The following is a 26836-nucleotide window of genomic DNA, read 5'->3' as shown; positions in this document are numbered from 1 at the left end:
ATTTCATATAATCAATTTGACTTGAGCAAATGGTTTAATTTCTATCTTAAAAATCAGTTAAGGATATATAATCCTATTTTAGCCTATTTTGTTTCTTTTCATTATACTTTATGAAAAGATAATCATTTTAAGTGAAATTATTTTCCTTTAATTTTTTATTTACTCACTTTGGGAAGCTAGGAGGAAAAATACAGATTTCACTTTGAAATCAGAATAACGATTCAGGTGTCCCACTTACTTTATCTATTCCATTTACCAACTAAATTATGATATCTAATACATTTATTACAGAATTATTGTTGGTAAAGGTAGAGGTATGATCAAAGTGGCAAACTTAGCAAGCCAGAAGTTCTAATGTGTGTGCTTTATATATAATCTCTAAAAGTAATATTGTATCCATTGCATATCAGCTTTCTATTCTGTAACATGAAACTAACCTAATCTTCTTAGCTTTATTTTTTTACCTTTTAGAAAGGGAACTAACTTTGAGATAGTTTTATATATATATCTTTTTGAGTAAATGTAATGTGTCTATAAAATAATGAGACTGATTTTGGTGTCTTTAGTCATTAAATACATATCTAGTGCAAAGTACTGTGAGGCTGCCCTGAGGAAACAAATGAAAAATTCTTGCTGTCAAAGAGCTCACAAGCTTTTGGAGAATTAGGTCAGTACAAGGAATGCAGTGGAGGTATGGAGGCATATGTATATGGTGGCCTCAGTCTGGAGATGTTTGGGAAGGCTTCATAAGTGAGATGGCCTTTGAACTGAACTTTTTAACAAACTTTTGAAGGAGAAGTGAGAACTTGCCAAGCAGATAGGGTGGGACATTCCACTCAAAGGGAACTTCATTTGCACAGATTTGTAGATATGAAGACATGCTGCTTTAAGGAGGCAAGGTAATGCTGGGGTGTGAACAGAAGAAAAGATTCAGAGCATGAAGAACCTTCACTTTATGCTGAAGGACTTGCTTTATTGCATTTTGGGTCACGGGCAGTAGCCTGAAGGGTTTGTTGGAAAGGGTGAAGCTAGATGCTAGAAAGCAGTCTTTGAAACAGTATAGACATGAGCTGATGGGTATCTGAACTAGGGCAGCAGCTGGAGTAGAAAGGAGGAGGCAGATTTGAACAATATATTGTAAGTAAAATTGGTGGTATTTCTTGTGAAAGGGAAGTAGAAAGTAACAATGATTTCCAGATTTCTGGGTTGGGTCACTAGTTAGATAGTGACATCAGCTACGCTAAGGAATACCATAAGGTTTTGCATAAGGGGAATTGGAAATGAGAATTGTGTTTGGAGGGTACTTGTTGACATACAAGTAGAGAATTAGTTGGCTGTTGGTTATATGACTGTCTCTAGCCCAGACTCCATGCGTGTGTAGACAGTCTAGGCTGGACGTATTTATCAGACTCCTGGGGAATACCAACATCCAAGGGGTTGTAGAGAAAGAAGGCTGAGAATGAATGGCCAGAGAGTGGCATTATGAAAATCCAAAGATCTTCTCAAGTAAAAGGAATATTGCAGTGTTAAATGCTTAAACAAAACAAAACAAAAAAACGGAAAAGACTGGATTTCTTGGCTGGGAATTGGATGGCCGTGGATGGCATTGTGGAGTGTTTCAGTGAAGTAGTGACAGAAGCCTGATTATAGAGATGGAGAACTGTTCATGTAGACATTGTTTATAAGCCTTAGCTTAGAGAGAGAAGCTCTGTAAGAGATGTATATGTATTCATGAATGAAGCCACTGGGGGGGGATTAATTTTTATAGGGAAGGAGGAAAATAATGGAAACACATCTCATTATTTTATTGTCACATTTCTACTTATCTATTGAGTGTTTTCCCTCTTTGCCAGCACAGTTTGTCTATTTTTTCTTTCTATAGGATAAAAGTATAAACTCACTGAATCTTTTTCGTATGGTTATAGTAGGATTATACTTCAGATGAATTTAACATCCTTTTTCAGTGTTCAGATAATAGATTAATGGAGAAAAACATTAAAATTGTTTCTTGTTTAAATAAATTTAACTCTAACATGGATGAAAAATGTGTTTACTGCTTTCAGTCGACCAGATAAAAAGCAACGTATGGTAAATATTGAAAGCTCCAGGCATCGAAAACAAGAGCAGAAGCACCCTCAGCCACAACCTTATAAAAGGGAAGGTAAATGGCATAAATATGCTCGCACTAATGGAAGACACATGGCAAACCTTGAAATAGAATTGGGGCAATTACCTTTTGATCCTAAATATTGACCATCATGATTAAGTTAAATTAGAAAACTGTAACAGAAACTTGGATGCTTTCTATACTGTTTGGTGTTGAAACTAAGATGAAATTAGTGTCTTTTTATCATTTCTAAGTATCAGTTTGATGATTTTATATTATTACTCAGAAGCATCAAGCAAAAGCTTACTAACTTGCATTTTCCTGTAGTTTAGCTTTGCTGAATTTTTTTTGGCACTGGAAATGTTCAACTGTAGATTTATATTAAGGAAGCCAGGCATGCAACAGATTTTGTGCATGAAATGAGACTTCCTTTCAGTGTATGAGCTTAAAGCAAGCTCAAATCATACATGACAAAGTGTAATTAACACTGATATTTGTGTTAAATTTCCAGTAGAGCTTGAAAAAAGTACATTGTGATGGAATTTCATCTCTAACATTTTATAATCTTACACTTCTTGTCTTTTTGTGGGTTCAAGAGCCCGTTGACTTGTGAAGAATTTGCTGCCTTACGAGCTTGCTGACTTGTTCTCTTGTGAAATTTCTTGCACATATGAATATTGTGGAAGAAACAATAAAACTACACCATGAGGAAAACTAAAGGTCTTTATTTAAAATCTGGCATTTGCATTATTAATACATGATTTTATATTTTGTGATAGTTTTCATATATTTCCTCAGTAGTGATATTTGGTAAAGCAGTTCATAGTGGTTTTTTGCTAGTTCCATGAATTTTACCCAGTATTTACTAGCATATTTAAGCAGCATCTGGATATTTCTGCTCAGCAATGTCTATTTCTCTGAGAAAGATCTAAACAAAGTCAGAATTTCATGTTCATGTTTGGTTGAGTTTCCCTTTTAACTTCCGTTCATAGACATATATGTGACTTCCAGTTCGACGCTCCGGAAAGTGAGTGTGGAAGAAAACAGCAGTTCTCTCATACTTGTTTGAAATTAGGAAAGGATTTATTTCCTAGAAGTAAATAAATGTTTAAGTAAATAAAGGCTGCATTTTCCTGAGTACTGTTTCAAGAATTTAAGAATGACCTATTTGTTCTTCTGAAACCCTTTTCTTAATAAAACAATGCAATTTCTTAATAAAATAATTAACTCATGGTAAGTAACATATATTCCTTGGTAGTTATAGAACTAGGGCTGATTTGGACTAGGGAAAAGACCAGTTATAAAATATGGGTTGAAAGGGACCATAAAAAAAGTGATGTTGTCTATTTACCTGAGTGTTTGCTAAACCAGAGGTGAAATAAAAATACTGAGTTATACCTTTTTTCATGTTCCCTTACCTCCTCCAAGATGCTGAAGATGATCAAGTGAGTAGGCAGCGTTGAATCATTTTGAAACTCTCTATACAACCACTTTAAGGGATTTAGATAAAATATATCTGCTTCAACAAGATAATCACTTTTTCCAGTCAGGTCTGGGGGACACTGGAGAAATCTCATTGGAAGTGGGTGATGGACATGGCTATAAAAAGAAAGTTACCATTATAGTTACAAGAAGTAAAAAAAAAATTTTTTTTCGTGAAAGTTTTCAAATTACTCTTAAGATGCGCTCACATAACAAAATGTGAAATCTGAATCTAAACTAGGTTCCAGTTAAGGTGAGGAGGCACACCTTTAATGCAGTTTTCTCAAAAATGGAGAATATGATTCTCACACTGTGTACCTGTGCAGTAACTTCAAGTCCAAACTAAAGAGCAAAACTCCATTTCAGGGCGGGAAGTAGGTCAGCAGCTTGTGGGACTCAGTAGTCTATAACATTAGTATGCTGTTCCAGGGATGCATGGGGCCTTTGGGACCGGGTATGTTGCTTGTTAATAAGAGAGTAATATCTGGCAAAGTAGAAAACTGATCATGAACCAGAAAGGATTCTTTTCCTCTTTCTGCTCTGAATCCTTACATGACAAGTTTTTCCTTTTTTTTTTTTCTTAAATATTTATATAAGTAAGATTTAGTAATAGAGAGCAACATGGGTTCACTGATCAAAATTCAAATAAGTAATGGTTTTACTGTGGCATAGAAAGACTAGAGTGTATGTAAAAAAGATGGACTGATGAATCATAACAACTTAAGCCAGTTACTTGGGCCATGCAAAAAGCCATGTTTACAACTTTGCCTCAGGAAAATTAATATAGGGACTTCCCTGGTGGCGCAGTGGTTAAGAATCCACCTGCCGATGGGACACGGGTTTGATCCCTGGTCCGTGAAGATCCCACGTGCCACGGAGCAACTAAGCCTGTGCGCCACAATTACCGAGCCTGCGCTCTAGAGCCCGCGAGCCACAACTACTGAGCCTGCGTGCCACGACTACTGAAACCCGTGTGCCTAGAGCCTGTGCTCTGCGATGAGAAGCCACCACAATGAGAAGCCCGCGCACCGCAATGAAGAGTAGCCCCTACTCTCCACAAGTAGAGAAGGCCTGCACGTGGCAACGAAGACCCAACACAGCCAAAAATAAATAAATTTATAAAAAGAAGAAAAATTAGTAAGTGATAAAAGTTTATTTTTATCTATGAAATGCAAACAAAATAAATTTACACAAGACCTTAATACTTCATGACTGGGACTTCCCTGGTGGCTCAGTGGTTAAGAATCCACCTGCCAATGCAGGGGACATGGGTTCGAGCCCTGGTCCAGGAAGATCCCCCATGCCATGGAGCAACTAAGCCCGTGCTCCACAATTACTGAGCCTGCGCTCTAGAGCCCCTGCGCCACAAGTACTGAGCCCGCGTGCCACAACTACTGCGCCTGTGTGCTGCCACTGCTGAAGCCCACGTGCCTAGAGCCTGTACTCCACAACAAGAAAAGCCACCGCAATGAGAAGCCAGCTCGTCACAACTAGAGAAAGCCCGCACGCAGCAACAAAGACCCAACAATGCCTAAATAAATAAAGTTATTTCAAATACTTCATGACTTTTATAATTTTGAAGATGAAGGTTTTGCTTCAGGGGGAAAGCAGAAACTGAGAAAAAGCCGCCAGCCTTATATTCCAAAGTAGGTATCAGACTGTTTTTTCTTTTTTGTGTGTGCTCCATTGTGCAAGTTGAAAAAATGTAAGACAAGAACTAGGTGAACTATACAAAGCCTAAGATATCAACCACTACAACCATGTATGGGAGAGCATCTTGGTGCCTCTAGAATTCCTGTTCTCTTCAGTGTTAACTCTACTGAGAGCATGGATGGAGAGTGAATGTCCCTCTCGCAGCTCTAGTCTTTTTTATATAGTATAGGATCCTCAAGTTAAAGGGATACTTGGAGTCTTAAATCCATCTAACCTGTGGCTTTTGGTAGACATTTCCAAATTGCATATTAATGATTGGCATTAATGATTCAGTTAAGTACAGTATTCCAAAAGTGTTAAATTACCTTAAAATGATATCAAGTTTGATACTAAGTTGACTGTGCACATGGGAAATTAACTTCAGATTGTTTAAAGCCAGATAGGTAAAGAATTTTCTAAAGGAAAGCTGTTTGCCTTGTCCTTTTACCCTTATTGGGCAATTGGTGAAGTAATACAGCTGCCTGAAATACAAGCATAGGGTCAATGATGTCTTTTTTCCTTTTTTTTTTCTTTTGCAGTACGCGGGCCTCTCACTGCTGTGGCCTCTCCTGTTGCGGAGCACAGGCTCCGGAGGCGCAGGCTCAGCGGCCACGGCTCACGGGCCCAGCTGCTCCGCGGCATATGGGATCTTCCCAGACCGGGGCACGAACCCATGTCCCCTGCATCGGCAGGCGGACTCTCAACCACTGCACCACCAGGGAAGCCCAATGATGTCTCTTTAAACGTCCTGCATAATTAAAGGCAGTTTCAGTGTTAGTTCCCAGACACACTTAATCCAAGCATTAGGATGTCATCTAATTGAATTCCCTAATTTTTACAGGCAAGACAGCTGATATCCAAAGAGACTAAAAACACTGGTTTAAAACCAGGGCAACAGTACAACAGTAAATCTGGACTTGAATCCAGTGTTTTGAGATTATTTCAAAATTATGTAAATAATAAGATGTATGATAGGTTTGTACGGATCAATGATAAGTGAATTTCTTTACTAAGAGTACCATCAAATAAGCCTATATGATATTTTATACTACCTTTAAATAGTATAAAATATCATATAGGCTTTTGATCAGATTATTTAAATGTAAGTTGTTTTGAAAAAAATATTAAAGTTTATTTAAAAGTTGTATATGATTTTCATTGACATAAATAGCAGTTTCAAATTTCTTATAATCATTTGATCAATTAATTTAAATCCAGGAATCCAAAAGGAATTTTAAAGTCGTTTTTGTAATAATAGCATATAGTGAACAAATTTTATTACCTATAATAAGGAGTAGAGTGACAAGGCATCATCATAAGTACTGAAGCTGAAGATATATTTGTATTGTTGTAACAGAGTTCTTGAATATTAGTCATGACATCAAGAGTACCTCGTTGATGAACTAAACCAGTATAGAGGGCAAAGAACATATTTGATAGAAACAGGAAACTTAGAGCTGGTTTCTTCCACAATTTCAGGTTGTTTAGGGAGTATCCTATATAAAGATAGACACACTGAATTGTAACACTGGTAATGTTTTGTTTTATAGCTAAGCAAATATTAACTGCAAATTATATTGGTAATCTTTCATGGAAGTGTAGTACAAGCTGTAATACTGTCATGGACAAACAAGAAATCAGCAATACGTCATCTTTGTAATTTCTCTGACCATTCACTGTCACTATCCATTATCATCCATGTCTTGACTTTTTTCTAGAAAAAGGAATTGAGGTATAGCGGAAAGATTATGGCTAGAGAGTCTAACAGAAACAGATTTGAATTCTAGCTCTGGAATTAGTTTCCCTATCTTCCCTAACAGTACCTTTTTCAAGTATTAGAAAAAAATGTATGTCCAGTGCCTGTCCTGGTACATAGTTGCTAAACAAACAGGACTTGTATTTATTCCATTTACCTATCACTTTAATCTCCAAACACTAGCAATGGATGTGTACATACAGGTCTCAGTAATTCTGGAGGAAGTATAACAGAATATCCTCTTAGAAAAATACACCACTAAGCTCCTGGGAGATTTTCAGTGGTCAGTTTATGAGTGGTGGCATGGATCTCTTTCTGGAAGAGAACGATTTATGTTTTATTATTTTTTTTTTCTTTCACTATAGTGTTGGACAATTTGGAGATGCTAAACAATTTTTCTTTTTTAATTTGTAAAAGTAATTCTTGTATGTGGCAAAACAAAACAAAAAAACCACTTTGCTAAGGAAATCTATATTTTCATTTTCCATAGTGAGAAGTCAGATAATGCCAAAAACAGTAACCTTTAAGAGCATTATTAGCATTTTATTTAGAGAGGGAGACAAATAACAAAACAACCACCTAAAAGAGTGTAAGTGATTGCCTCTGAGTATGGTAATGGGAGGGAGGGCAGGGGAACCACTGTTCTTTAAAAATCCTTATCTGACTTTTGAAACAGTACATGCGCAGTTTTGCTAAAAAGATTAGCATATGGAAAAACAAAGTGGCCTAATCAGAGACCAGCAAGTCTGCACTGGCCACTGTAGTAAAAACAGATTAAGCAGAAACCCAACCCAAGATCCTGCCACTTAAAGACTTACTCTTTTGGAATGGGAATGAGAATTCAGACAACTCAGTCTTTAAAACACTCTGTAAAGACACAGAGCAGAGAAGTGGAATGCTGGAAAAACCAGATTATAAAAATGGAATGAAACCAAGTTCGTAAATTAACCAAACCAAACACGTGCACAGAAATATTTGTCCTCCAGTAGTCTGGCAATGCTCACCTGGGTGAAAAGCAAACAATTATAACTCTAACTCAAGTTATTGTAAAAAAAAAAAAAAAGTTTAAATCTTAATAGTGATTTGTGAACAGATTTGCTCTGCTAAATGGTCCCACTATTCTTAAAACTTGCCAAATAGCTCTTAGATGCTTATATTTTTATTTGTGCCTGCATTTGTATATGAAGTAAGACTATAAATAGGACACTAACTTTGGTTTCAGAACTTTAGATATTTCAAATACATAGATGTGTATGTTTGTGTCTAAATTGAAGAGACTACATCTGAGATCTGTAGGAGATCACTTATACTTGGTCAAAGAAGGCTGCTTAACTCGATGGGTTGTTTAGAGGTTTGCTTTTTTTTTAAGTAAAAAGTTTGGTACCATTAACTTCCTAGTTTTTCTGAGCCTCCAGGCCCAGTTGATTACTCATTTCTTCCCTCCTTAGTCCAGTGATTTTTTTAGTGATTAATATTTGAAGGAAGCCAACACTCATTCTGAATTAAACTTGAAGTTAATAAAGTTTCAATTCGTAAATTTTCCAAACCAACCAATGAAAAAATTCATATTTTCCAGAGCCGAGTAATATAAGACTTTTTAGCAGCCATAAGTAAAAAACTTACTGAAAAAAACCTAGTGGAAAAATGGAGAAAAGATTAAAAACTAAGATGTGTGAATCACTTTAAAAATTGCATATGCATTAGAGTGAGTCTTGAAGGGATAGATGTGTGTAAAGCATTAAAAACTAGTTTCAATGTACATTTTTCATTTGTGGAATGTAGAACTTTGTAGTTTAACCATTAACTTAAATTAGCTATTCTAAAATAGACATGTTGTATTACTTTTTAGTGAAAGATTTCTGACAGCCAGAAACACCACCACCAAAATGTGTATGGATACTGGATCCTTATGTTTTTATCTCACAGGACCCAGGAAAAAGGATATTTAGGCTGCAAAAAAGGGAATCCTGCAGTAATATACTCAATTTGTAATTAAGGAGCAATTCTTATTTAGCCTAGTAGAAAATAAATAATATTTTAGAGTTTAATAAGCATTGATTGTCTTTTAACTGTTTCTTTATAATCGATTTTTTTTCTCTATTATACAAAAATACTTACCACAGAACACCATACAAAATGGTAAAACTGGATAGATAAACCTGAATTCTTTGTGGCTCAACATGCTATAGTAAAAAAAGATATTCAAAGAAAATATTAATTTTTTATATTAAATGATGGTTTGAGAAGTTAATGTATTTAAAAAATATGATTAACATGATCTGTTTTTGTAATTACTGAGACTGAATTTCATGCTTTAGGAATCAGTCTCATTCTTCTTTAGTTATAAGGTGATGATGATGTGTTAAAAGTAATCCTAACATTTGATGTCAATGCGATATTCTAAAGTACAATTGCATTCTAAAAAAAGGATTTCTATTACCAATCCAAGTAAGTTATTTTACTCAAATTTCAAATAAAGGCGCATACATTTTCAAAATATTTCTCTGGTCCTTCAATACTTAAAATTTTGGCAGTTTCTGTTTTTTAAAAGCAAATACGATTTGTTCAACCTCTTTAAAAATTGAATGTATCCATATTAAGCAAACTGTTATCAGAAGTATTCAGTCTGTCTGAGTACCAGCATAATTATTACATTTTCCATCTGCTAAATAATCCCACTAACAAATCATAAGAATTAATGCACCTCCAAAAGATAAACAGTTTACCTTTTAAATAATTTAGTTAACTTCTTGGTAACATTTAAGTAGTGAACTATTTGAATAAATAAAATCTTACCTATAAACTAGCAGTGTCCACAGCACAGTCACCAAAACTATCCTGTACCTCTTTGGGGCTAGAAGGCAGCCATGAATAAAGAAGGGTAAGTGAGTACCCAGGACAGCTGGAAATCCTTGACTGAAGTACCAGTGCCATGGATGAGAACCATAAAATGATCCCACATTCTGCAGCACGTTAAATTTCAAAAAATTATATTGAACCAGAGTCCACTGGCATCATTGAAGGAAAAAGAAATAGAAATGTGTTAGTGCCAAGTATGAATCTTTGGCATTAGGGAATTTGGCTGAATCATGAAATTAAATCAGAGTGAAGTCTATAAACACCAGACTGTAGTTTACATTAATAATTTTGAATATGAACTAATTAAAAAAATAAATTTATTATTTTTGGTTTTGTTGGGTCTTCGTTGCTACTCTACATTGCTCTGCATGGGCTTCTTCTCACTGCAGTGCCTTCTCTTGTTGTGGAGCATGGGCTGTAGGCACACGGGCTTCAGTAGTTGTGGCATGCTGCCTCAGTAGTTGTGGAGCCCAGGCTTAGTTGCTCCGCGGCATGTGGGATCTTCCTGGACCACGGCTTGAACCCGTGTCCTCTGCAATGGCAGGTGGATTCTTAACCACTGCGCCACCAGGGAAGCCCGAACTCAGTCGTCTTTATATATTCTTTTCCATTATGATTTATCATAGGATACTGAATGTCGTTCCCTGTGCTATACAATAGAACCTTGTTGTTTACCTATTATCTATATAATAGTTTGCATCTGCTAATCCCAAACTGCCAATCCTTCCCTCCCTATTGGCAACCATAAGTCTGTCCTCTATGTCTGTGAGTCTGTTTCTGTTTTGTAGATAAGCTCATTTGTGCCATACTTTAGATTCCACATATAAGTAATACCATATGGTATTTGTCTTTCTCTTCCTGACTTACTTCACTTGGTATGATAATCTCTAGTTCCATCCATGTTGCTGCAAATGGCATTATTTCGTTCCTTTTTATGGCTGAGTAGTATTCCATTGTGTGTGTGTGTGTGTGTGTGTGTGTGTGTGTGTGTGTGTGTGTGTACACATACCACATCTTTATCCATTTATCTGCAATGGACATTTAGGTTGTTTCCATGTCTTGTGAATAGTACTGCTGTGAACATAAGGGTGCCTGTATCTTTTTGGATTAGAGTTTTGTCTGGATATATGCCCAGGAGTGGGACCGCTGGATCATATGGTAATTCTATTTTCAGTTTTCTGAGGAAACTCCATACTGTTTTCCACAGTGGCTGTACCAACTTACCTTCCCACCAACAGTGTAGGAGGGTTCCCTTTTCTCCACACCCTCTCCAGCATGTATTGTTTGTGGACTTTCTGATGATGGCCATTCTGACTGGTGTAAGATGATACCTCATTGAAGTTTTGATTTGCATTTCTCTAATAATTAGCGATGTTGAGCATCCTTTCATGTGCCTGTTGGCCATGGCTTCTTTAGAGAAATGTCTATTTAGGTCTTCTGCCCATATTTCAATTGGGTTGTGTGTTTTTTTGTTGTTGAGTTGTATGAGCTGTTTGTATATTTTGGAAATTAAGCCCTTGTCAGTCTCATTGTTTGTAAATATTCTTTCCCGTTCTGTAGGTTGTCTTTTCATTTTGTTTATGGTTCCTTTGTTGTGCAGAAGCTTTTAAGTTTGATTAGGTCCCATTTGTTTATTTTTGCTTTTATTTCTGTTGCCTTGGGAGGCTGACCTAAGAAAACATTGGTATGATTTATGTCAGAGAATGCTTTGCCTATGTTCTCTTCTAGGAGTTTTATGGTGTCATGTCTTATACTTAAGTCTTTAAGCCATTTTGAGTTTATTTTTGTGCATAATGTGAGGGTATGTTCTAAATTCATTGATTTACATGCAGCTGTCCAACTTTCCCAGCACTACTTGCTGAAGAGCCTTTTTCCCATCGTATATCTTGCCTCCTTTGTCAAAGATTAATTGACTGTAGGTGTGTGGGTTTATTTTGGAGCTCTCTGTTCTGGTCCATTGATCCATATATCTGTATTTGTGCCAATACCACACTGTTTTGATTACTGTAGCTTTGTAGTATTGTCTGAAGTCTGGGAGGGTTATGCCTCTTGCTTTGTTCTTTTTCTTAAGGATTGCTTTGGCAATATTGGGTCTTTTATGGTTCCATATAAAATTTAGGGTTATTTCTTCTAGTTCTGTGAAAAATGTCATGGGTAATTTGATAGGGATCACATTAAATCTGTAGACTGCTTTGGGTAGTATGGCCATTTTAACAATATTAATTCTTCCAATCCAAGAGCATAGGGTATCTTTCCATTTCTTTGAATCGTCTTCGGTTTCCTTCATTAATGTTTTATAGTTCTCAGTGTATAATTCTTCCACCTCCTTGGTCAGGTTTATTCCTAAGTGTTTTATTTTGGGGGGTGCAACTTTGAAAGATTTTGTTTTTTAATTTATTTTGGCTGTTTTGGGTCTTCGTTGCTGCACGTGGGCTTTCTCTATTTGTGGCGAGCAGTGGCTACTCTTCATTGTGGTACGCAGGCTTCTCAGTGTGGTGGCTTCTCTTGTCGCGGAGCATGGGCTCTAGGCACACGGGCTCAGTAGTTGTGGCTCGTGGGCTGTAGAGCACAGGCTCAGTAGTTGTGGTGCATGGGCTTAGTTGCTTCCCGGCATGTGGGATCTTGCCAGAGCAGGGCTTGAACCCATCTCCCCTACATTGGCAGGCAGATTCTTAACCACTGCGCCACCAGGGAAGTCCCAGATATTGTTTTTTGACATTCCCTTTCTGATATTTCATTGTTAGTGTAAAGAAATGCAACTGATTTCTGTATGTTGGTCTTGTATCCTGCTACCTGCTGAATTCGTTTATCAGTTCTAGTAGTTTTTATGTGGAGTTTTTAGGTTTTTCCATATATAGTATCATGTCATCTGCATATAATGACAATTTTACCTCTTCCCTTCCAATCTGGATACCTTTAATTTCTTTTTCTTGTCTGATTGCTCTGGGTAGGACTTCCAGTACTGTGTTGAATAGAAGAGGTGAGAGTGGGCATCCTTGTCTTGTTCCAGATTTTAGTGGGAAGGCTTTCAGCTTTTCACCATTGAGTATTCTATTGGCTGTGGGTTTGTCAAATAGCTTTTATTATGTTGAGATATGTTTCCTCTATACCCACTTTGGTAAGAGTTTTTTATCATCAGAGGATGTTGAATTTTGTCAAATGCTTTTTCTGCATCTATTGGGATGATCATGTGGTTTCTCTCTTTTTGTTTATGTGGTGTATCACATTGATTTGCATATGTTGAACCATCCTTGTGAACTTGGGATGAATCCCACTTGGTTGTGGTATGATCTTTTTTATGTGTTGTTGGATTTGGTTTGCTAATATTTTGTTGAGAATTTTTGCATCTATATTCATCAAAAATATTGCCCTGTAATTTTCTTTTTTGCTGGTGTCTTTGTCTGGTTTTGGTATCAGGGTGATGATGTCGTCATAGACTATCTTTGGGAGTGTTCCCTCTTCTTCAGTTTTTTGGAAGAGTTTGAGAAGGATCAGTATAAGGTCTTCTTTGTGTGTTTGGTAGAATTTGCCTGTGAAGCCATCTGGTCCTGGACTTTTGTTTGTAGGAAGTTTTAAAATTACAGATTGTTTCACCTCTAGTGATTGGTCTGTCCAAATTATTTCTTCTTCTTTTTAAAGAATTTTTATTGGAGTATAGTTGCTTTACAAGGTTGTGTTAGTTTCTACTGTACAGCAAAGTGAATCAGCTATACATATACATATATCCTCTCTTTTGGATTTCCTTCCCATTTAGGTCACCACAGAGCCAGCACTGAGTAGAGTTCCCTGTGCTATACAATAGGTCTGTTTCTTCTTGATTCATTTTTGGTGGGCTGAATGTTTCTAGAAATTTGTCCATTTCTTCTAGGTTGTCAAATTTTGTTGGCATATAATTGTTCATAGTATTCCCTTACAGTTTTTTGTATTTCTGTGGTATCGGTTGTTATGTCTCCCCTTTCATTTCTTATTCTGTTTATTTGGGTTCTCTCTCTTTTCTTCTTGGTGAGCCTGGCCAGAGGTTTGTCAATCTTGTTTACCCTTTCAAAGAACCAGCTCTTGGTTTTATTGATGTTTTTCTATTTTTTTAAATCTCTATTTTATTTATTTTCTCTCTACTCTTTATTATTTCCTTCCTTCTGCTGACTTTAGGTTTTGTTTGTTCTTCTTTTTCTAATTCTTTTAAGTGGTAAGGTTAAGTTGTTTATTTGAGATTTTTCTTGTTTTTTGAGGAAGGGCTGTATCATGGTGAACTTCCATCTAAGAACTGTTTCTGCTGCATCCCATAGATTTTGTATAGTTGTGTTTTCATTGTCATTTGTAATAACAATGAAATCATTCTTTATTAATTTTTTTATGTTCTAAGTACTAATGTGTTTTTTGTTAATTTGTGAAACACTAGGTTCTTGAGATTCAAGCAAGTATGAATAAATGTTATGACAGTGTTAAGTTTTACATAAAACTGGACGTAAAGAGAATCCTTAAAAATAATTTTTATGAGTATATGTGTTTGGTACCCATATTAAAATTTTTACTGTTCTACCTTATGGCATCAGATATTACGTATTAAGATAAAGCTTTGAAAACATTGCAGTTTGAATTATAGCATAAAGTAGGTAATGACAGCAGCAGCTAACGTTAAGTGCTCACTTGTGCCATGCAGTGTTGTAAGCGTTTTACATGTATTATTTCATTTAATCTTCCAACCATAAGAGACAGGTATCACAATTATTTCCAGATAAGGAAACTGGCAAGAAAGATACACAACTTGTCCAAGGTCTTACAGCTAATAATGAGGGCACTAGGCCTCAGACAGTGGCATCTGATTCCAGAACCCATGAGTGACTTAAAAACAGGGAACTTAAAAACAACCAAAGGTATTACCAATAGTCATAAGATTAAAATGCCAAATCAGATGCTTAAAGAATATTCTGGTTAATTTGAATTCTGAATAATTGAGGTCAATTAAAATCATTTAAAAATTAACCTTTATTGTTACAAACCTAACAGAAATATTCAGACCTGACAAAAATGCCTGAAAATGGATTCTTGAACTTCAATTAGGAATATACAATTCTGTTATATAGAAAACACAGCAAAGTTAACCAAAGGCATATGCTAGTAGTTTCTTTCTAATATATCCCATATCATTAAAAAAATGATTTGCTTATGCTCCCAGATATTCATGGATTAAAAAGTAAGGTTGAGTTTTTAGTGTTATAAATGATTACATTAAAATAGTTTTTTTTAAATAAAAAAAAGCGTAATTCTACTTACTTGACCAAAAAAAATACGATCAATTATCAGAGAGAAACTCAAAGTGACAAATCTGAAAAACAAAATAAAAGGGTGATTAACATTCTGAACTTGCTGAAAATCCAACAGTGGCATATGGCTTTGCAAAGTGCCCTGCATCAAAAGCCAGTTTAAAAATGCTTTAAAAGTTTTACCAACTGAATATCGTTTTGAAAGATCTTTCCTTGAGAGAAGCTATATTTAAGCAAACTTTTTAAAAGTAACAAACTCTGTATTATCTATTGCTGCATGACAGACTACCCCAAAATGTGGTAACCAAAAACTATGAACATTTATTATCTCAGTTTCTGTGGGTCAAGAATCCAGGTGCAGCTTAACTGGGTGTCTCTGACTCAAGGTCTCATAACTTGTCAGGATATTGACTGGGGCTGTAATTTCATCTGCAGGCTCTCATGATTTTTCCCTATAGCACTTACTGTCATTTGAGAAACATGTTAAATCATATGTTTCTAGCTGTCTCCCCCCCGACTAGAATATATACTTCATGAAGGAATGGACTTTATTTTGTTAAATTGCTGTATCTCCAGCATCTGGAACGACACCTAGCACATACTAGGATTAAATAAATATTTGCTGAATGAATGCATTACTTCCAAAACAATGCTAATAAATCTGAGAAATGACAACACTGGCAACTTAGCCACCGGATGATTTTGTCCTTTTTTAACAGCTACCAAAAATAACCTGTACAGAGTAAATACTAGTATATTAAAAAGATCACTGTTTTAAGAGTCAAAATGCATTCATCCCTTCAATAAATAATTATTTTGGATATTCCACTAGATACCTGGGATAATTCTGATCCTAGGAGCTCAAAATGTAGTTAAGAGGACCTGGGTTTCAATCCCATTTCCATCAGAGCAATCAACCCAGTGACACTGGCTATAATTCATTTTTAATTTCACCAAGCCCTCCATTTTCTGTATCACAAAGTAAAAACACCTACGTTGCCTAGATCCAAGAATTGTGAAAATCAGGTAATATGTGAACACATATATTATAAAGCCCCATACAAATGTGAAGGAATCAAGTATCTCTAAAAAAAAAATTTGAAAAATATTTAAGAAATAAAGCATAGGAAAGTTCTAATTTAGAAAAATTGCCAAGATCCTCACTTAAGCAAATTAAAATACTTCAGAATCACAAATAAAAATATAACATGTAAAATTGGAAATACTATGTTTCCTTGGTCTGACAATTCTCATTGACGTTAGAAGATGTAACTGACTAAAAGATGTAAAATCTTGTTTATAATTTATAGGTGGTTAAAATTAATATATGGATTGTAGCCATACTTACCCTACAGGTAAAAACTGATGTAGAATAAGATCAAGCTTTCTCTGTTCTTGCCAGAAATGTCTGAACAGCAAAGGTATCCACGGAATAACAGCTGTGGGACGAATTATAAAGGCAAGTGCCACCAGGGAGGAGTACTTGACACTATAAGCAAGGAAAAGGTATTGTCAAGACAACTAGGAAATGAGTTCAGAAGTTATCTATTTACGCTGTGGTATAACATTTTTTTTAAAACAATGAGAGCATTTTCCTTTTGGTATAAATAGCTATGTGAACTTGGGGAAGTTACTTAAACTTCTGGCTCTTAATTTTTCTCATCCATAAAGAAAGGTAATACGTAAGGTCTTTTCCAGCTTTAATATTCTAGTATTTTCAAGTAAGAAGTTATTCTGTGTCCTAATGTTTATCTTGTTTACTGAGGTATACCATCTTTTAACCGTACAACTCTGCCAGTCGCTTTCCTGGTGGAAAAATGATCAAGTCTCTCCTAAAGAGATAAAAGACAGTCCCCATTTTATAAGGAAAATCTGGGCACATGTGGTTTTGTTTTGAATGTAAGCTGGTAATTTTGTCCAACTGAAAGATGCGTATATACACCTGATTTTTTAAAAAAAAAATCTTACTTATAAAACCCTATATGATCATGGATAGAAATGTGGGTTTTTACTATTAGGACTTCCCTCAATAAAGGGTTGAAGGCGAGCACCTGATAATTTAATCATGAGGACTACAGACAGTGGCAAAATAAAACAACTTTATGGTACCATTACATACCTATTAACTAATAAGTAACTATAAAGAAATTTCCAATGTTGGTGAAGATGTAAGAGCAGGGATTTCAAGTTCAAATGCTTACAGAGACCAGATAAGTAATAAAAATTGTGTGATATTGGCTGCATGGGGGTCTGATATCATCATGAAGGAATCCTGGCCCAAAAAGTTAACAGGCCTTACATTTTTTTTAAAGAGGAACTAGAAATCCAGATTTTAGGTAAGATCTCCCAATTTACAAACTTTGCCAAGTAGTTAAAAAACAAACACTGTGTAGATGAAATAAAACATCTGTGGCTTGGTCTGACTTGCAGACAGCCTAATTGCAAATTCTGCCATAGTGAAACTACCTAGGGGATGCCCAGGTATATCTAGGCCTACCTAACCTCACTCCAAATTTTCAGACTTGGATTTCTTACTCCTTTCTGAATATTTCTACATAAATTTCTTACTGGCATTCAAAATCAAACTGTATGAAATAAGCTCCACACCTTTCCCTCAAACCTATTTAGTGTCTAATGTTTAAGTTAATGGTATCACTCAGTTTCTCAGTCTTAAAATTTGGAGTCACCTTAAATAGAAACTTTTCATCCCACACATCCACTGTGTTTCCTCCCCATTCTCATTGCCATCATTTTACATCAAGTACTCTCACTATTCTAAAATCTTTTCACAGTTGTGTCACTTGTTTGGAATCTTTTCACAGTCTTTTTTTTTTTTAATTTCCCAGAAATATTACTTAATATCATTGTCAATCATCAGTACTTACTGAACACTTACTTTGTAACAGGCCATGTGCTATACGCTATATACTGTCCATAGAGTCTCATTTAATTCTTGAGAGCTGTTGTAATATTCTCATTTGATAGAAATCAATGTTTAGATATCCTCATCTATAGGTAACTTAAGTGAATGCCTATTCTTGCAGTCGAGAGTCTAATGCAGAAATGATCTTATTTGATTTGATCCTCCCAAAAACCTTACATATAAGGGAGAATGGATACTAGATTCCCAAATTTTCTTAACTAGATTCCCAAATTTTCTGGCTTATTCCCTTTCGGTATATCCTAAATACTGCTACTATGAGAGAATTATTTCTAAATCAGATTATGTCATGCTTCTCGAAAGCCACCAGTGGTCAGCTGCTACCTATAAAGTCCAAATTCTGGAGAAAGGCAAATTTCCATTCTAGCCTCATCCCTCCTTTTCTTCTCCCACACATCCTACCACACATTAGCTCCTCTGGACAACCTGCCCAGAATACAGTGAAGCCCTTTTATAGCTCTGTGCCTTTTCTCATGTTCCCTTTGCTTGGTATTTTATACCAATTTATATAAACCCAAACCAGGTCCATATGTTTTCTATTTGCCCATCCAGATCTGCTCTCTACTCTTCACCTGCTCAATATGCAGGGAGGCTGACCTTTATGGACTATATCAATGGGCTATCTTGCTTTTTGGCTTCTCATTAGTATTGGTTAACAGCAGGGCAGAAGAGTCAGGGTATTTTATTCACCCTGCTCTTTCCTTGCTATGGTTAAAGGCTGGCTGTGCCCCTCTCCTGTTGGGGTCCTCTCAAAGTTACAGCTCTATGGATTTCAGTAACTTTCCTCTCCTTGCTCCTTGGGGCCAAAGGGTAATTGAAACTTCTTGTTGTGACTAGCCCTTGGGTACTATGGTATCCCCTTATTAACTTTTCCAAACATTGTTTACACCTTTGTAAACAGTCCTTTTATTAAACTCTCCTTAATTATCTGGTTTGAGTATATCTCTTTCCTGCTATAATAAATACATCAACTGTGAATTTGTGGTTCTAACAGCCTTCATGAGCATTAGGGGGTCCACTGGACATTGCAATATATTGACAATTTAAGATTTTTCAAAAGCATGCTTTAGAGTTTTGTACATAATTATAACAGTACTGTTACTCACCTGTTCATAAACTTTGAACCTTCCAAAGGATAGTAGAAAAGAGCAATTATAGTGAGAACAGTTTCCATGGTGTTTGTAAGAGTTCTGGTACAGCAATACCACGTGAACCAAGAGCATAACTGGCAGAAAAACTAAGAACAATTATAAGCAAACGTATATGGAGTGGGAAATCAAAAAGCTTAGTATTCTAAGGAAAATAGCAAGCAAGTCTAAATAATGTTAAAAGTGGGCATGTCCAAACATTGTTTTTAAGAAGTTATATCAAGCACATCTATGATACCAGGTCTGTATTTGTTAAAGTTAAGTTTATACTTTCAGGTACATTTTTGTGGCATTGCATTTGATTTAAATCTCACTTCACACTAATAAAAGACATAAAACACAGATTCTTTGATGGTAGAGTTCGGAGAAGATTGAAATTCGTAACTAGAGTCTCACAATCAGTATTCCTCCAATTGTCTTATATTACTGACAAGTATTTTGACTGATTTTTATTGACCTTGCTTGGAATGTTGTCCTATTTCTTGGTGGAAAATTTAAGACAACGTAAGAGAGAAAAAATCATGACTATCAGGAAACACCACTAAATTTTAATTTGGAAATGGACTAAACTAATAAACCACTTTTTGGTAGAACATGCAAACAGAAGCATTCAGTCTACAAAACAAATGCCTTAAAAGAAACTTACTAGTTGTTGCAAGGGTATTAAACATCGTACCAGCTTCCTATCTCTTCAAATACAGACTTTAAAATATGTTCCCAATTTTTGTGAAGTTAAAGGCTCTTCCTGAGCTAGAAGATCCTAGTGCTGCTACTTTGGAGGAAGGATTTCAAAGGCATTATGCCTTTGCCATTTTAGGTTCAGCCTTCGACAGTGTGTATTAAGCACAAATTAAAGAGATTGACTTAATCCTTGAATCAATTATCAAGGACTCAATCGCTAAAGCAATCTGTCTTTTTAATGCAAATCAACACACTACCTGCAGAAACATGTCCTATTAATAATAAATTGTTAATATTAATAACAATATTTCAGAAATGTGTTGGTACATTGGTTACTTGGAATTTGGAATATGTTTGCTAACAGAAATATAAAAAAGGCAGTAAGATTTCTAAGTTGGCTCATATAAGCTTACTTATGGTTTAAATGGGAAAATCCATTCAAGATTTGAATGGGAGTTTGAGAATCTATCTCCCCACTGTGAAATGAGCCAAATGACAAAAGACAGTCTTCTATACCACATTCTCTTACAAAGTCCAGCTATTTCTACCATTCTAGCCAGAAGAGAAAGAGTACATCAGTGAAAAGATATGTCTCAGGTAGCTGGAGGAAGAGTGAACAAGGGTTGTAAACAGCTGAGGTGATCTGTGAGGTAGGCAGTGGTTTAGAACTATTCCTACTGAATATTATGGAAAGTGAGGCAAGGACTCAGTTCTGAGTCATGGTGCTTCCCAAGGCTGGGTCCTAGGGTTTAGCCTCTCATAGTGTTGGAGGGTATCAGTGGCTTCTGCCACCTAGGGCTCATTCAGAAGGAGAGAGATAGCATGTCCACTTGCATTTTACTGTTCTTAATTATGGAAGTACCCCTATAAAGTTGTACAAATTACTTTCTGAAACTGTTTTGGGAATCAATCATATTGACTGACCTGTTCATGTGCTTCATGCTTGTAGGAATGAAGTAACTGACATACAGTTTCTAAAGTGTTTAGGACTTACCACCCATCTTGCCACTTGCTGATTTTCTAGTTGCTTCATTAATGAGTAAAGCCTCAAGTCTGCTATAGCAGACAGAAGTGCTTGGGCAAGTCTAGGAATCCAAATCTTCATTAGTTAAAAAAAAAAAAAAAGATATTAAAAACATCTGTTGGTTCATACTTTAAAATCATAAGAAATCAACAAGCTGACCCAACTATCAATCGAAAGCCATTCTTAGTTTAAAAAAAAGATGTATTATTCCATTCTTCTGCAAAAATTTATACCTTAAAAATTACATTAATTTTCATGGAAATACCAAAAGGTAGTTTTCTCATTCTCATTCTCTCTGTAATATATATATATTACAACACTCCTAATTTTAAATAGCCAGCAGACCATTTCATTGTGTGAAGGTTCTATTTTAGAAGCACATATAGTTCTTTTCAGTAGCGTAACAGTAGGTAATTTTTTATGAAACATTTACCCTACTGTATGCTAAGTATGATACTAAGTACTTTATGTATATCAGCTGATTCAGTGCTTCTAACAGGTACTGTTTTATAAATGAGAAAACTGAGGCATAGAGAGGTTAATTTCCCCAAGGCTGCAGAGCTAGTTAGTGTGGAGGTCAAGATTCAAACCCAAGTCAGCCTAACTCCAAAGCTCTTAGCTACTAAGTTACATTGCTCCCCTATCCTACGACGTAGATAATAAAATAATGTTACTTTTTTTTAAAGCTTTAAGTAATCTATAATTACAGAAACATGTAACATAGTATCCAGTCAGATGACACTAAAGAATAAATTTAAGAGTAAAAAGAAAGAGTAAATGTATTATAACTTAATTACAGTTAATGATTCTAATGTCATACATTAGCATCATCTTTGAGTTTTAAAATGTGTCACAGTTATTAACAAAGTAACACTTGCTGGTAGATCACAGCTTAATTTTAGTTTGCTCAAAAGATGTGTTTCTAAAAATGTATAAGTAAATCTGTATTTTTGTTGGATCAAACTTCACTGATTTTACATTATAATTAGAGCCGCTTTACTTTCAGTTGTCAGTGGCTTCTAACACTTTAGCTTTACATCCTATATCAATAATCTGTAAATAAATGTTTAAATCTTAGAGTTAAAGGTACATTGTACTTCATAATTCCACATGAACTGTGCACTGTAAAATACAGTAAAAGGCACCTCTGTACTCACCTTCTGTTTGCCCTGCATAAGAATCTGTAAGCTTCCTCCTCACCTCCCAGGTATGAAAGTATTTCATGTAAAAAGTTAATTTTGCTACAGACTTAATAGGAGCTGAGTGTTGAGGTAGCGACGAAAAGGATTCTTGTGCACTGAGAGAAGTATAGTATTTATGAAGTTAATGGTCTCACTATATTCTGAGCTAGTTACCCTAGCTTCCAATATTGTGTTCAGTTTCGAGACCCACATATTAAGATGGACATTAATTAGAAGATGTTTAGAGGACATTATCTGATTATGAGGTTTAGAACTGGAGATTATTTATCCTGGATAAATAATACTTTTTTGAAGGGTTGTCATGTAGAAATACTGAATTTAAGAGAAGGTAGATTTTAGCTCAACACAAAAATAAGTGGAGTTGTAAATTCCCAGTTATTAGCAGTCTCTCCGGACTTTTTAAGATATCATTATTTTCCAGGTTATAAGGACCTGACCAGAATTAAACAGTTACACATGGCTTCTGGAAAATAACAACTAGGGCGGTGGGGTAAAGAGGAGCAGGAACATGCCAGGGGTAAACCCTGAAGGTGAGGCCTGTGTTGGCGGCTTACCTTTCTACACTCCTGCTCTTTAAGATCCTCCTCCCTTAAGCTCTAGGAGCCACATGCCTTTGCACCATCTCCTGACTGTTCAAAGCCCCCACTGTGGTACTCCCACAGGTCTCCCTTCTTATCCCTCTTTCTTGTCACATATTCTAAGCCAGCACTGTCCAGCAGAAATGCAATGTGAGCCACATACCGAATTTTAAATTTTATAGTAGTCAAAAAGTAAAAAAAAAAATCTCTAACAGGTAAAATTAATCTTAGTGCTTTTGTTTAACTCATTATATCTAAAATATTTCAACATTTAATCTATATAAAAGTTACAGAAATAGTTCACATTCTTATTTTGTATTCTTGGACGTCTGGTATGTACTTTACACTAATAGCACTTCTCAATTTGGACTAGCTGCATTTCAAGTCTTCAGTAGCCGTTACCATATTGGACAGCAGAGCTTTAAGCCATCCCTAGTTCTTTTCACACACCTTACGCAGTTTAGAGAGAAGCTATCTAGAAAGAACACTAGGCTGTAAATAAGTAGACCTAGGATCTAGTTTTAGCTTTTAACATGCTGTGACTTTGGTCTATTTTCTTCATCCCTTCTCTGACCCTTCTAGTTTCAAAATTGTATAATCTATATTTTAAAATAATCAATATGAGAGTATGAATGACTGACTGATAGCATCATAATGGTTCTCTATCTGCTCAAGTTCCAGGTAGGATAGAGGTTTTTTCAGGGGTGGAGGGGTATTGGAGTAGGGTAGGATGGGGACGAGAGGAGGTTTCCTTTAAATCACAAAATGGCCAGGTGGGTCAGCTACAGGTTGAGGGCAGTGGATAGATCATGGAGGAATAGGAAGTTTTTCAATCTTGAAGACTCCTTCATTCATAATATAACCTACTTTCTGGGATGTTATATATATTTGCCCTGTTTTGAGTCTTTATGAATATCCTTCTTGATCTAGAAGCTGGTGGGTAGCCCTGAGAGAAGGAAAGAGAATTCATAGTTCCTAACTTCTACATGTGTTAATGGGAGAAACCCTGCTACTGCTCTCAAATTTCCTTCCCTGTGATATTCCCAAATGAAGCATCAATTTTACCGATATGGTCCTGTTTCTCGATAATGGGTAATCAAATATCGTTGCAAAGGGGAGGGTACAATACAGCCTAAGAAAACCAAACCAAAACAAAAACGAGAACTCCAGAACCTCAGTGTCTTTCCAGGCTTCAAAAAACCTTTCAGGATTTAGACTGCCTTTGGAATTCTGGGCCACTTCCCTAACAGAAAATGGGGAAGGCCCAAACTTCTGAGTCCAACTTGATGATAGCTTAAAGATACTGAGAATGAGGTTAGAAAAACTTTTGCACCATTAGTTCTTTTGTATCCTCTCCTGGTGACTGACCCCCAAAGTTCATGATCTAGGGATTACAACCCTGCTTACTATTGATGGCTAATTACTACATAGCACAATGATTGTATATATCACTATATTTTTGTCAAATTAATTTTCCTAATTTGTAATTTCAACACTAAATCCTGAGTGGGTTTACATGTATTTAGTCTAGTCTTCATAGGCTCATATAACATGATCTGCTCACAAGTTAAAAAAAGCAAGATACAACACTGCTCTTAAGTGATCCTTTTATGAAGGAAATTTACTTCTAAAGTACGAATAATATATAATGTAGTCATTCTGAGAATCTGTATATCTTAACAGGATTGCTCACAGCAGAACACTTTCACGCTCAGTCTTATGTTTTAGCACATATTGAACAATTACACATCACAGTATGTCTTTGAACACTGGGCTTCCCAGATGCGGTCTGAGTTTAGCAACAGTAGTCTTTTAAAAACAAACTTCATGATACCAATATTATCGTTTAGTTAATATACATTAACCTTAAAAAAGGGATGGAATAAATCTGTTAATGACTATTTTGATTACTTTTATTTAAACTTACCAGCAACTGAACACTATCTTTCCCCAAAAGGTGCAGAATCTTGTATATGCTTGCAAAGATTAAGGGGTAAGTGTAACCCCTCAATCTTTCTCTCCATTCCCAAGTCAAATAACCATAATTAGTAATATTAAGGACTAATGTTAAATAGCACTGAAACAAAACCTCTTTTCAGTTCTATATATAAAACACTTTTATTTTTTGGCAAAGAAGCTTAAAAAAATAGTATTTTACACTGGATATCTTAAGTAAAAATGCAGTTGGCCAACTAAACTGTTAACTTCTTCAAAGCAGGAATGCATTTTTTACTTCATCTATGTCCTCCACATTACTGAACCCTTTGGGAATATATGCTAAAGGCTGAGTCAGGTACACTAACATCAAAGAAAGATATAGAAGAAATATTAGCGTAGAATAATGGCACACTTTTATAAGTTAAAATTATTTGGAGAAAATATGGAAAATTTATTGCAAATATGTCATGGAGCTGACACAATTCCTAAGATGAATACACATTTCTAGTCCAGAAAAGAAACTACAAAGGATATTTGAAAACCATGTGATGTGCAACTTCAAGAGACTGCCAATATTCATCTGGAACAAAACTTGTTTGGACTAAAAAGCAGTTACATATTCGTAATGCTATGGTAAACAAGACCAGATAAATGTTTTCACCAAGAAGATCTGAAAAAAAAACAACAAAAAATGAACAAACAGGTAGTTGTAGCACAAAAGTCAGGCAAATTCCAGTTGGGGAGCTAAAATCTGCTGCTCTGGTTGGCCCCTTGCTCAGGTTCTGTTAAAGCAGTGGTGAACTCTGGCCCCTCCACACTACTCTCAAAGCAGACCTGGGCGGAAAGTTAGAAAAAGGCCAGAGCCTCACCAATCTTTCTGGCAACTTATTAATATAAAGAGAATATTAAGATACATTTTGAAAAAGACTGGGTTAACTAAGGCCTTAGGCTAATTAGGTTATCCTATATGTATATCTAATGAAAGAAACCAGCTAACAAATTACTAACATAGGAAGCGACACTTTGTATAATGTGCATATACTAGCATATAAAATGGTCCTCTATGCATTTTAAAATAGTCCTTACTGATACTTTCTATATGCTAGGCACTGAGTTCGTTCCTTTACACACACTATCTCATTTAGTCCTCAATGCTATGGGGAAAATATCATTAGCCCTATTTTATATATGAGGAAACAGGCTCAGAAGTTAAACTGCCTTCTCCCAAGTCAAACGGTTGTAAATAAACAGGATTCAAAACTGGGTCTGTATGTTGACTCCAAAGCCCTGCTCTTAATCACAAATGGACTGCCTGTAGACAATATTTTTTTTTAATGTGAATTTAGTTGCCAACGTTTAAAAATCAGGTTTTATATTAACATCTGTATTGCAGCATATCAAAACTCTAAGATCTGGCAACACAGAGCTCAACTGGGAACAACTGGCTGGTACTGAAATATAGGGTGCTTTGACTTCTTATGTATATAATATTTAGCCTTGCCTGTCCGGCCTCCTGAGGACTTGAGTTTGCAACGTGCCTCTGATCCACTGTGAGTCTTTGCTAACATTCCGGGTTCCTGCCACTCTCCTTCCTTCTTCTCCAGGAACACATTTTAAATGTTTCTCAGACAACTGGTACGTTCAACACCACATACCCCTTCTGAACTTTCATCTTTCAGAAACAAACCTCCCGACTGCACTGTATCTGCTGTCCGAAAACCTTGTTCTTTCCTTTCCTTCTCTCTAGTCCGTAGACTCAGGCAGAAGAAACTGTACTCAGAAGTGGCCCTTGAACAACCGCGCTTGGCACATAAAAGGCGCACAATAAAGAATGAATGAATGAATGAGGAGCCCATCTTTATAGTAAATACCCCTCCGACAGATCAAAATCCCACTTGCTGGGATGATTTTTCTCCTGTCAACATTACATCAGGACCAAAGAAAAGGCGGAGGGGGCAGTGAAGAAAAAGCAGTGCGGCGGGGGGTCAGACCTGGTCCCACTCCAGGAATCAGCCCCTCCGTAGCTACGAAACCTCGGGAACACTGGGCCAGGGTGGCGACCCCCTCTCTGAAAAGGGGATGGCCACATCACGCCTACTCACTTCACACGGCTGCGGGGAGGACGGCACAAAATAATGCAGAATACACTGACGCGCAAACGACA

General features: G+C 36.1%; 3 protein-coding genes across 6 annotated transcripts in view; 2 read left to right on the top strand and 1 right to left on the bottom strand.

Annotated features, from left to right (window-relative positions):
• CCPG1 (cell cycle progression 1) overlaps positions 1 to 2821 on the top strand; it is a 38965-nt gene extending 36144 nt beyond the window's left edge. For all 3 annotated transcript variants that reach the window (XM_024767791.1, XM_024767789.1, XM_024767790.1), the window contains one exon: positions 2064 to 2821. In XM_024767791.1, the coding sequence (XP_024623559.1) occupies positions 2064 to 2253 (190 nt within the window). In that variant the 3' untranslated portion in view covers positions 2254 to 2821. The remainder of the gene's footprint in view (positions 1 to 2063) is intronic.
• The window catches only part of PIGBOS1 (PIGB opposite strand 1), a 29959-nt gene continuing 5201 nt past the window's right edge, over positions 2079 to 26836 (top strand). Inside the window, exon 1 of the mRNA XM_024767799.1 lies at positions 2079 to 2161. The gene's annotated coding sequence lies outside the window, so the exon portion shown is untranslated. The remainder of the gene's footprint in view (positions 2162 to 26836) is intronic.
• PIGB (phosphatidylinositol glycan anchor biosynthesis class B) overlaps positions 2817 to 26836 on the bottom strand; it is a 24277-nt gene continuing 257 nt past the window's right edge. The window contains exons 2-12 of one of the 2 annotated variants that reach the window (XM_024767792.1): positions 25207 to 25342; positions 24662 to 24779; positions 20925 to 21029; positions 19208 to 19338; positions 16509 to 16649; positions 15171 to 15222; positions 9834 to 10045; positions 9156 to 9220; positions 6564 to 6777; positions 3526 to 3706; positions 2817 to 3197 (exon numbers count right to left, since the gene is read on the bottom strand). In XM_024767792.1, coding sequence (XP_024623560.1) covers positions 3060 to 3197; positions 3526 to 3706; positions 6564 to 6777; positions 9156 to 9220; positions 9834 to 10045; positions 15171 to 15222; positions 16509 to 16649; positions 19208 to 19338; positions 20925 to 21029; positions 24662 to 24779; positions 25207 to 25342 — 1493 coding nt within the window. In that variant the 3' untranslated portion in view covers positions 2817 to 3059. Of the gene's footprint in view, positions 3198 to 3525; positions 3707 to 5607; positions 6778 to 9155; positions 9221 to 9833; positions 10046 to 15170; positions 15223 to 16508; positions 16650 to 19207; positions 19339 to 20924; positions 21030 to 24661; positions 24780 to 25206; positions 25343 to 26836 lie in introns of those variants that run through there. The other variant, XR_003006264.1, reaches the window with a different exon arrangement.

Source organism: Neophocaena asiaeorientalis, unplaced genomic scaffold (genome assembly GCF_003031525.2).
Source record: "Neophocaena asiaeorientalis asiaeorientalis breed wild unplaced genomic scaffold, Neophocaena_asiaeorientalis_V1.1 scaffold71, whole genome shotgun sequence".
Taxonomy (NCBI): domain Eukaryota; kingdom Metazoa; phylum Chordata; class Mammalia; order Artiodactyla; family Phocoenidae; genus Neophocaena; species Neophocaena asiaeorientalis.
The sequence above is the reverse complement of the archived record's forward strand: the minus strand, read 5'-3'. Positions and strand labels throughout refer to the sequence as shown.